Source organism: Coregonus lavaretus (assembly GCF_964263955.1).
Source record: "Coregonus lavaretus genome assembly, chromosome: 31".
In the NCBI taxonomy this organism is placed as follows: Eukaryota; Metazoa; Chordata; class Actinopteri; order Salmoniformes; family Salmonidae; genus Coregonus; species Coregonus lavaretus.
Window position 1 is genome coordinate 38,820,538 of NC_140018.1, and position 12,062 is coordinate 38,832,599.

General features: G+C 48.7%; 1 protein-coding gene across 3 annotated transcripts in view; it reads right to left on the bottom strand.

Moving 5' to 3' along the window:
* The window catches only part of LOC311107047 (MAP/microtubule affinity-regulating kinase 3-like), a 96,408-nt gene that overhangs the window by 15,941 nt on the left and 68,405 nt on the right, over positions 1-12,062 (bottom strand). For all 3 annotated transcript variants that reach the window (XM_084149504.1, XM_084149503.1, XM_084149505.1), the window contains exons 10-13: positions 10,225-10,324; positions 7,079-7,191; positions 6,342-6,495; positions 5,853-6,073 (exon numbers count right to left, since the gene is read on the bottom strand). In XM_084149504.1, the coding sequence (XP_084005630.1) occupies positions 5,853-6,073; positions 6,342-6,495; positions 7,079-7,191; positions 10,225-10,324 (588 nt within the window). The remainder of the gene's footprint in view (positions 1-5,852; positions 6,074-6,341; positions 6,496-7,078; positions 7,192-10,224; positions 10,325-12,062) is intronic.

The window sequence follows — 12,062 nt, forward strand, 5'->3', positions numbered from 1 at the left end:
GAAAGTATTCAGACCCCTTGACTTTTTCCACATTTTGTTTACGTTACAGCTTTATTCTAAAATGGATTCAATATTTTTTTTCTCATCAATCTACACACAATACCCCATAATGACAAAGCAAAAACTGTTTTTTTAGAAATGTTTGCACTGAAATATCACATTTACGTAAGTATTCAGACCCTTTACTCAGTAGTTTGTTGAAGCACCTTTGGCAGCAATTACAGCCTTGAGTGTTCTTGGGTATGACTCTACAAGCTTGGCACACCTGTATTTGGGGAGTTTCTCCCATTCTTCTCTGCAGATCCTCTCAAGCTCTGTCAGGTTGGATGGGGCTCTCCAGCTGTGACGCTGCACAGCTATTTTCAGGGCTCTCCAGAGATGTTTGATCGGGTTCAATCCGGGCTCTGGCTGGGCCACTCAAGGACATTCAGAGACTTGTCCCGAAGCCACTCCTGTATTGTCTTGGCTGTGTGCTTAGGGTCGTTGACTGTTGGAAGGTGAACCGTCGCCCCAGTCTGAGGTCCCGAGCGCTCTGGAGCAGGTTTTCATCAATGATCTCTCTATACGTTGCTCCGTTCATCTTTCCCTCGATCCTGACTAGTCTCCCAGTCCCTGCCGCTGAAAAACATCCTCATAGCATGATGCTGCCACCACCATGCTTCACCGTAGGGATGGTGCCAGGTTTCCTCCAAACGTGACGTTTGGAATTCAGGCCAAAGAGTTCAATATTGGTTTCATCAGAACAGATAATCTTGTTTCACATGGTCTGAGAGTCCTTTAGGTGCCTTTTGGCAAACTCCAAGTGGGCTGTCATGTACCTTTTACTCTGGCCACTCTACCATAAAGGCCTGATTGGTGGAGTGCTGCAGAGATGGTTGTCTTTCTGGAAGGTTCTCCCATCTCCACAGAGGAACTCTGGATTTCTGTCAGAGTTACCATCGGGTTCTTGGTCACCTCCCTGACCAAGGCCCTTCTCCCCAGTTGCTCAGTTTGGCCGGGCGGCCAGCTCTAGGAAGAGTCTTGGTGTTTCCAAACTTCTTACATTTAAGAATGATGTGTTCTTGGGGACCCTTCAATGCTGCAGACATTTTTTGGTACCCTTCCCCAGATCTGTGCCTCGAAACAATCTTGTCTCTGAGCTCTACAGACAATTCCTTCGACCTCATGGTTTGATTTTTGCTCTGATATGCACCGTCAACTGTGGGACCTTATGTAGAGGTGTGTTCCTTTCTAAATCGTCCAATCAATTGAACTTATCACAGATGGACTCCAATCAAGAAGAAACATCTCAAGGATGATCAATGGAAACAGGATGCACCTGAGCTCAATTTCGAATCTCATAGCAAAGGGTCTGAATACTTATGTTTTCGCTTTGTCATTATGGGGTATTGTGTGTAGATTGATGCATTTCTTTTTTTAAAAATCCATTTTAGAATAAGGCTGTAACGTAACAAAATGTGGAAAAAGTCAAGGGGTTTGAATACTTTCCGAATGCACTGTACATACTAAAGTATGTGCACACCCCTTCAAATTAGTGGATTTGGCTATTTCAGCCACACCCATTGCTGGTGTATGAATACTTTCCGAATGCACTGTGTTATGAAAGGAACTAGACACGGACACGAATTATCTGTTTAGTGTGTTAACACACTATTGGTAGTTTGTTGTAACCAAGTATTGGTGCTAAACTGTGTGTTATTGGATGCTAGCATGCTAGTTAGCTATGGCGTCATAGTTAGCTAGCTGAATAAAGTAAGTTGAGTCTATTCCTTGAAACATTGAACCGCTGTAGTTTACAACAATTCTAATTTCTAAAGTGGAAGTTGGGAGAGTTTTATTCGGGTGGTTCAGTGAAACAATTATAGTTTCTGAGGTGGAAGTTGGGAGAGTTATATTTGGGAGTTTTTTGGTGAGGGAGGCCCTGCTCTCTCCTTTCCCAGATGTTTAGTTCATTTCATTCCGATCTCCTCTGCATTATTGTAGCCATCTGCTACAGCCTGTCAACTATGCCTCTGCCTATCCCTGTTCTCTCCTCTCTGCACAGGCTACACAAACGCCTCACACTGCGTGGCTGATGCCTATCTAACCTGGTGGTCCCTGCACGCACCACACACCTGGAGTTCCAGGTCTCAGGCAGCCTCTGGAACTGCTGTTCTGCTGCCAACAAGGCTGACTTCATCCCAGCCTATGCTACCCTCCAGTCCCTCGACTTCCTGGCGCTGACGGAAACATGGATTACCACTGAAAACACTGCTACTCCTACTGCTCTCTCCTCGTCTGACCATGTGTTCTCGCATACCCCGAGAGCATCTGGTCAGAGGGGTGGTGGCACAGGAATCCTCATCTCTCCCAAGTGGTCATTCTCAATTTTTCCCCTAACCCATCTGTCTATTTCCTCATTTGAATTCCATGCTGTCACAGTCACTAGCCCATTTAAGCTTAATATCCTTGTCATCTATCGCCCTCCAGGTTCCCTTGGAGAGTTCATCAATGAGCTTGATGCCTTGATAAGTTCCTTTCCTGAGGATGGCTCACCCCTCACAGTTTTGGGGGATTTCAACCTCCCTACGTCTACATTTGACTCATTTCTCTCTGCCTCCTTCTTTCCACTCCTCTCCTCTTTTGACCTCACCCTCTCACCGTCCCCCCCTACTCACAAGGCACGCAATACGCTTGACCTCATCTTTACTAGATGCTGCTCTTCTACTAATCTCACTGCAACTCCCCTCCATGTCTCCGACCACTACTTTGTATCCTTTTCTCTCTCGCTCTCCTCCAACACTACTCACTCTGCCCCTACACAGATGGTAATGCGCCGCCGCAACCATCGCTCTCTCTCCCACTACTCTCTCCTCTTCCATCCTATCATCTCTTCCCTCTGCTCAATCCTTCTCCCTCCAATCTCCTGATTCTGCCTCCTCAACCCTCCTCTCCTCCCTTTCTGCATCCTTTGACTCCCTGTGTCCCCTATCCTCCCGGCCGGCTCGGTCCTCCCCTCCAGCTCCGTGGCTTGATGACTCATTGCGAGCTCACAGAACAGAGCTCCGGGCAGCTGATCGGAAATGGAAGAAAACTAAACTCCCTGCCGACCTGGCATCTTTTCACTCCCTCCTCTCTACATTTTCTTCATCTGTTTCTGCTGCTAAGGCCACTTTCTACCACTCTAAATTCCTAGCATCTGCCTCTAACCCTAGGAAGCTCTTTGCCACATTCTCCTCACTGCTGAATCCCCCCCCCCTTGTCCTTCTAGACCTGTCTGCTGCCTTTGATACTGTGAACCATCAGATCCTCCTCTCCACCCTCTCCGAGCTGGCATCTCCGGCACGGCTCACTCCTGGATTGCGTCCTACCTGACCGGTCGCTCCTACTGGCGAGAAGCTGTCTCCGCACCACGTGCTCTCACCACTGGTGTCCCCCAGGGCTCAGTTCTAGGCCATCTCCTATTCTCCCTATACACCAAGTCACTTGGCTCTGTCATATCCTCACATGGCCTCTCCTATCATTGCTACGCTGACGATACACAACTAATCTTCTCCTTTCCCCCTTCTGATAACCAGGTGGCGAATCGCATCTCTGCATGTCTGGCAGACATATCAGTATGGATGACGGATCACCACCTCAAGCTGAACCCTGGCAAGACGGAGCTGCTCTTCCTCCCGGGGAAGGACTGCCCGTTCCATGATCTCGCCATCACGGTTGACAACTCCGTTGTGTCCTCCTCCCAGAGTGCGAAGAGCCTTGGCGTGACCCTGGACAACACCCTGTCGTTCTCCGCTAACATCAAGGCGGTGACCCGATCCTGCAGGTTCATGCTCTACAACATTCGGAGAGTACGACCCTGCCTTACACAGGAAGCGGTACAGGTCCTAATCCAGGCTCTTGTCATCTCCCGTCTGGATTACTGCAACTCGCTGTTGGCTGGGCTCCCTGCCTGTGCCATTAAACCCCTACAACTCATCCAGAATGCCGCAGCCCGTCTGGTGTTCAACCTTTCCAAGTTCTCTCACGTCACCCCGCTCCTCCGCACACTCCACTGGCTTCCAGTTGAAGCTCGCATCTGTTACAAGACCATGGTGCTTGCCTATGGAGCTGTGAGGGGAACGGCACCTCCGTACCTTCAGGCTCTGATCAGTCCCTACACCCAAAAACGAGGGCATTGCGTTCATCCACCTCTGGCCTGCTGGCTCCCCCTCCTCTGCGGAAGCATAGTTCCCGCTCAGCCCAGTCAAAACTGTTCGCTGCTCTGGCACCCCAATGGTGGAACAAGCTCCCTCACGACGCCAGGACAGCGGAGTCACTCACCACCTTCCGGAGACATTTGAAACCCCACCTCTTTAAGGAATACCTGGGAGTGAGTAATACCTAGGATAAAGTAATCCTTCCACCCCTCCCCAAAAAAATATATATATTTTTTAAATGTAAATGTGTATAAATAGAGCACACAGCCATGCAATCTCCATAGACAAACATTGTTAGTAGATTGGCCTTACTGAAGACCTCAGTGACTTTCAACATGGCACCGTCATAGGATGCTACCTTTACAACAAGTCAGTTTGTAAAATTTCTGCCCTGCTAGAGCTGCCTCGGTCAACTGTAAGTGCTGTTATTGTGAAGTGGAAAAGTCTAGGAGCAACAACCACTCAGCCACGAAGTGGTAGGCCACACAAGCTCAAAGAACGGGACCGCCGAGTGCTGAAGCACGTAGCGCGTCATAATCGTCTGTCCTCAGTTGCAACACTCACTACTGAGTTCCAAACTGCCTCTGTTTGTCGGGAGCTTCATGAATTGGGTTTCTATGGCTGAGTAGTCGCACACAAGCCTAAGATCACCATGCGCGGCCTCCTGAGTGGCGCAGCGGTCTAAGGCACTGCATCGCAGTGCTTGAGGCGTCACTACAGACCCGTGTTCAATCCCAGGCTGTGTCCCATAGGACGGCACACAATTGGCCCACCGTCGTCCGGGTTAGGGGAGGGTTTGGCCGGGGGGGCTTTACTTGGATATCACACTCTAGCGACTCCTTGTGGCGGGCCTGGCGCCTGCAGGCTGACTTCGGTCGTCAGTTGAATGGTGTTTCCTCCAAAACATTGGTGCAGCTGGCTTCCAGGTTAAGTGGGCAGGTGTTAAGAAGAGGGGTTTGGCGGGTCATGTTTCGGAGGACGCATGACTCGACCTTCGCCTCTCCCGAGCCCGTTGGGGAGTTGCAGCGATGAGACAAGATCGAAATTGGGGAGAAAAAGGGAGAAAAAATATATAAGATCCCCATGCGCAATGCTAAGCGTCGGCTGGAGTGGTGTAAAGCACGCCACCATTTGACTCTGGAGCAGTGGAAATGCATAGTGCCAACTGTAAAGTTTGGTGGCGGAGGAATAACGGTCTGGGGCTGTTTTTCATGGTTCGGACTAGGCCCCTTAGTTCCAGTGAAGGGAACTCTTAACGCTACAGCATACAATGACATTCTAGATTCTGTGGCAACAGTTTGGGGAAGGCCCTTTCCTGTTTCAGCATGACAATGCCCCTGTGCACAAAGAGAGGTCCAAACAGAAATGGTTTGTCAACCCCATCGAACACCTTTGGGATGAATTGGATAGCCGACTGCGAGCCAGGCCTAATCGCCCATCAGCGCCCGACCTCACTAATGCTCGTGGCTGAATGGAAGCAAGTCCCCACAGCAATGTTCCAACATCTAGTGGAAAGCCTTCCCAAAAGAGTGGAGGCTTTTATAGCAGCAAAGCGGGGACCAACTCCATATTAATGCCCATGATTTTGGAATGAGACGTTCATTCGAGCAGGTGTCTTTTGGTCATGTAGTGTATATTCCATGTGTATATTCTATGTGATCTCTCTGTACTCACGGTGGGTGTGGTTGAGCCTTTCTTGCGGTCGGGGATGTTGGCCTTGTTGGGGTTGTTGGCGTTACCCAGTAGGGGACTGGCAGGGGCAACACCGCCAACGCGCCCGCCCGACGAACCAGACTTCCGGGGCTGGGCACCCCCTTCCTCTTTGTGGTCGCCGTTGTCGGCCGATGTGGTCTGGCTCCTCTTGGGGTAGCCCACTGAGGGGATGGACGGACCAGCTGGATGGATGGAGGGAGAGAGAGAGAGACACAGGGATCAGTGAGGAGTTAGAATGGGAACTGTGCTGCATTGGAGGTTCACATCCTTCTTCCTATATTATCCCATATCCCCTCTTCCTCGTCCCCCCTCACACTTCTCCCGTGTCCCTCATCTCCCCTTTCATGTCTTTTTCCTCCCTCTCCCTCTTTCCTCCCAACCCACTTACATCATCTTCCTCCCTGCCTCCACTCCTCCCTCCATGCCCCCTCTCCTCCCTCTCTCTCTCACCCTGGTCGCTATAACGTCTCTGTTTCTGGGTGCTGGAGATGGACCGCTGGGCCTTGAGGTGGGCTGGAGACTGGCCGTTGTTGTTGTGCTCGCTGGCGGGTCGCGCCTTGGGAAGAGACAGGTTACTGCTACAGCTGGAGTCACTGGCCTCCAACTGGGAGAGAAGATGAGAGAAGAAAGGTTTCCAATTAAATCACGCTGCAGATGAGTTTTACTGTATTTTTTTTGCACAGATCTGTGCTCTTTTGTGTGACGAAAAGTCACTCAATATGTTTAACATAGCATTTGAATGGGGACATTTTGACAGCGCAAATAATGTGACGGTATCGTCCAGACAGACTGTATCACTTCAGACATTCTGCATGTCATTTGGTTTAAAACCTGTATAATTTCAACCACTTACATACCCCTAAACCTTGATTAAAACAAATAATTTGTGCTAAAAACAAGGAACCAATACATGATAGAGCCAGTGCTTTCTAACATGGTCATTTATGGCCAGGTACTGGGTCAATCCCAAATTGTTCCCTTAACCCTACACACTTGTGGAGATCTGAGAGGATTTGATTGGTATAAGCAATATGGTGAAACTTCCACCGAGCATATCAGAGGGTAAGGTGGAGCTATTACCAGATTGATTACACCTGTCAAATACTCTCAGCATCCACTCAGTGCATAGGACGCAGGTCTTGGGGAACGATTTGGGATGAGGCCGCTTTCGCCCAGTCTGTCCTTACCTCTGTGGACTTCCTGCCCAGTAGCAGGTAGGTGGCGGTGATCTCATCATACTTCATCCTGGTTAAAGACTCACTGACCTCCTCCCGAGTGTAGCCCATCTCCACCATGATGTCTGCAGGGGATCAGGAGTGGGACAGGACAGGTATTAGCATTAAATACCCAATAGGCTGTGGCCTGGGGTGGTCTAACGGTTAGGGCTGCTGCCTACAGAGCACACATGTACCGTGTCGCTGTGGGTTTGAATCCGGCCCACACCCTTCTGACACAAACCCTCTCAATGTTCCAGTCTCTCCCTCTCACGGTCTCTATCCAATAAAGAAACAAATATGTGAAGAAGAAAAAAAGCAAACAACCAATAGGCTGGGACTTTGTGAACATCTATCCCCATTTCCTATTTGGTGAGGGGGAACCCAGAATACTAGGCATTGAACTTAATTGAATTGAATAAACGTTATTAATCCCACAAGGGGAAATTGGATGTACAGCAACATACTAATGCATACATTAGCGACATATTGACTGATGGCTGGTGTAAGAAACAAAACCCAACCCAAAAACGAAGACAGTAAATAAAAGGTGAATAAACTGCACATAATGTGGGGGAGTAAACCAAACAGGGCCTTCTTGTTGAGGTTTTGGAATATCCTTTCAGACACACACTCGTCTCTCTCCCTGTCTCTCTCCTACTCAATCTCTCTATCCTCAGTTACACACTGCTGAGTGAGATCAATGCTGCCATCGACAGCCCTGGGGGTCAGAGTGGAAAGAAAAAGGCCTGCCAGACTCAGTATCGACTTGTGGATCTGTTTGTGTGCACGCACACATGTATTTCAATAATGACAGTGTGTTACTGAGTGTGGTTGTGTTAATGCATGGTCGTGCATGATTTTTAATGACTGTGTGCGTTTTAATGACTGTGTGTGTGTTAATGTGTGTGTGTCTAAGTGAAGTGCTAGGCCATGTGCTGCCCGCATGTGTCTGAGAAAAACACAGCTCTGTCAGGCTCACTTTTAGCACAGCATGCAAGGCTAGCCCCGAACACAGGGGGTAAGGGGTGATTCCCTCTAAATACATGTGCCAACCCATCTACTCCCCCCCCCTGCAACCGCCAAATAAGAGTTCCAGCATTTTTTAAAATGTCTTAACATTCACCAACCCTCCTCCTGGAGAGCTAGTTGGGGTGCAGGCTTTTGCTCTAGCCCTGAATCAGGTGTGTTAGAGCTTGGCAGGAACAAAAGCCTATATACTCAGTAACTCTCCATGTAGAGGTATGACCATCCCTGGTTTAATATAGTCATTGGCAGTGTCCCAAATGGCACCCTATTCCCTACATAGTGCACTACTTTTGACCAGAGCCCTATCAAATAGTACACTATATAGGGAATAGGGTGCCATTTAGGACGATACAGTGTATAGATTTATAGATGTAAAGCCGGTCCCCAATTCCCTCCCTAACCCTTCCTTAATGTTTGCAGATCTAAGGTGTAAGCTCCAACACTACACTCTTTATACCTATACAGACCGTTCAGATCTGCAAACATTGAAAGGTAAGGAAGCGAATTGGGAGCCGCTGATATACACTGCTCAAAAAAATTAAGGGAACACTAAAATAACACATCCTAGATCTGAATGAATGAAAATTTTTTTTTTTACATAGTTGAATGTGCTAACAACAAAATCACACAAAAATGATCAATGGAAATCAAATGTATCAACCCATGGAGGTCTGGATTTGGAGTCACCCTCAAAATTAAAGTGGAAAACCACACTACAGGCTGATCCAACTTTGATGTAATGTCCTTAAAACAAGTCAAAATGAGGCTCAGTAGTGTGTGTGGCCTCCACGTGCCTGTGTGACCTCCCTACAACACCTGGGCATGCTCCTGATGAGGTGGCGGACGGTCTCCTGAGTGATCTCCTCCCAGACCTGGACTAAAGCATCCGCCAACTCCTGGACAGCGTTGGTGGATGGAGCGAGACATGATGTCCCAGATGTGCTCAATTGGATTCAGGTCTGGGGAACGGGCGGGCCAGTCCATAGCATCAATGCCTTCCTCTTGCAGGAACTGTTGACACACTCCAGCCACATGAGGTCTAGCATTGTCTTCCATTAGGAGGAACCCAGGGCCAACCGCACCAGCATATGGTCTCACAAGGGGTCTGAGGATCTCATCTCGGTACCTAATGGCAGTCAGGCTACCTCTGGCGAGCACATGGAGGGCTGTGCGGCCCCCCCAAAAAATGCCACCCCACACCATGACTGACCCACCGCCAAACCGGTCATGCTGGAGGATGTTGCAGGCAGCAGAACGTTCTCCATGGCGTCTCCAGACTCTGTCACGTGCTCAGTGTGAACCTGCTTTCATCTGTGAAGAGCACAGGGCGCCAGTGCCGAATTTGCCAATCTTGGTGTTCTCTGGCAAATGCCAAACGTCCTGCACGGTGTTGGGCTGTAGCACAACCCCCACCTGTGGACGTCGGGCCCTCATACCACCCTCATGAAGTCTGTTTCTGACCGTTTGAGCAGACACATGCACATTTGTGGCCTGCTGGAGGTCATTTTGCAGGGCTCTGGCAGTGCTCCTCCTGCTCCTCCTTGCACAAAGGCGGAGGTAGCAGTCCTGCTGCTGGGTTGTTGCCCTCCTACGGCCTCCTCCACGTCTCCTGATGTACTGGCCTGTCTCCTGGTAGCGCCTCCATGCTCTGGACACTACGCTGACAGACACAGCAAACCTTCTTGCCACAGCTCGCATTGATGTGCCATCCTGGATGAGCTGCACTACCTGAGCCACTTGTGTGGGTTGTAGACTCCGTCTCATGCTACCACTAGAGTGAAAGCACCGCCAGCATTCAAAAGCGACCAAAACATCAGCCAGGAAGCATAGGAACTGAGAAGTGGTCTGTGGTCACCACCTGCAAAACCAGTCCTTTATTGGGGGTGTCTTGCTAATTGCCTATAATTTCCACCTGTTGTCTATTCCATTTGCACAACAGCATGTGAAATTTATTGTCAATCAGTGTTGCTTCCTAAGTGGACAGTTTGATTTCACAGAAGTGTGATTGACTTGGAGTTACATTGTGTTGTTTAAGTGTTCCCTTAATTTTTTTGAGCAGTGTATATAGAGGAGTGTTTGACTCAATGTACCTATTCTCTTCTGGTCCGTGATGTCCTGTTCTGGCTCCATGAATGGCTTCAGTTCATCCTCCTCGAGGCCCGCATTTATCCACCGGTCCTTCATGATTTGCTATGAGGGCGAAGGACAGACACATACATTAGTCTTCGCTCTGCAGGCCCAATTACCCACCAAACGAAGGGGAATTTGATAACAGTGATGCCCAATCCTAAATCAACCCCTCACCCCTACACCGTGTGCCTATGCACTTAGATCTGTAAAGGATTGGATAGGTACTATAAGCAATATGTCAATATTTCCACCTAGGCTATCAAAAGGCAAAATTAGGAGCCATTATAATATTGCGTATCTAATGCTTTCAGTACTAAACAAGTGCGGTAAGGGCGAGAGCCCGAGGGAAAGGGGCAAGGGGTCGATTTGGGATTGGGTAGAATAGTGGCATATACAGTGCATTTGCAAAGTATTCAGACCCCTTGACTTTTTCCACATTTTATTACGTTACAGCATTATTCTAAAATTGATTAAATAGTTTTTTCCCCCTCATCAATCTACACACAATACCCCATAATGAAAAAGCAAAAACTGATTTTAGACATTTTAGCAATAATACAATTAAAATAAAAGCGTTAATTTCACATTTACTTAAGTATTCAGACCCTTTACTCAGTACTTTGTTGAAGCACCTTTGGCAGTGATTACAACCGCAAGTCTTCTTGGGTATGACGCTACAAGCTTGGCACACATGTATTTGGGGAGTTTCTCCCATTCTTCTCTGCAGATCCTCTCAAGCTCTGTCAGGTTGGATGGGGAGCGTCGCTGCATAGCTATTTTCAGGTCTCTCCAGAGATGTTCGACCGGGTTCAAGTCCGGGCTCTGCCTGGGCCACTCAAGGACATTCAGAGACTTGTCCCGAAGCCACTCAAGAGTTGTCTTGGCTGTGTGCTTAGGGTCGTTGTCCTGTTGGAAGGTGAACCTTTGCCCCAGTCTGAGGTCCTGAGCGCTCTGGAGCAGGTTTTCATCAAGGATCTCTCTGTACTTTGCTCCGTTCATCTTTCCCTCGATTCTGACTAGTCTCCCAGTCCCTGCTGCTGAAAAACAGCATGATGCTGCCCCCACCATGCTTCACCGTAATGATGGTGCCAGGTTTCCTCCAGACGTGACACTTGGCATTCAGGCCAAATAGTTCAATCTTGGTTTCATCAGACCAGAGAATCTTGTTTCTCATGGTCAGAGTCCTTTAGGTGCCGTTTGGCAAACTCCAAGCGGGCTGTCATGTGCCTTTTACCGATGAGTGGCTTCCGTCTGGCACTCTACCATACAGGCCTGATTGGTGAAGTCCTGCAGAGATGGTTGTCCTTCTGGAAGGTTCTCCCATCTCCACAGAGGAACTCTGGAGCTCTGTCAGAGTGACCATCGGGTTCTTGGTCACCTCCCTGACCAAGGCCCTTCTCCCCCGATTGCTCAGTTTGGCCAGACGGCCAGCTCTAGGAAGAGTCTTGATGTTTCCAAACTTCTTCCATTTAAGAATGATGGAGGCCAATGTGTTCTTGGGGACATTCAATGCTGCAGAAATGTTTTGGTACCCTTCCCCAGATCTGTACCTCGACACAATCCTGTCTCGGAGCTCTACGGACAATTCCTTCGACCTAATGTCTTGGTTTTTGCTCTGGCATGCGCTGTCAACTGTGGGACCTTATATAAACAGTTGTGTGCCTTCCCAAATCATGTCCAATCAATTTAATTTACCACAGGTGGACTCCAATCAAGTTGTAGAAACATCTCAAGGATGATCAATGGAAACAGGATGCACCAGAGTTCAATTTCGAGTCTCATTGCAAAGGGTCTGAAT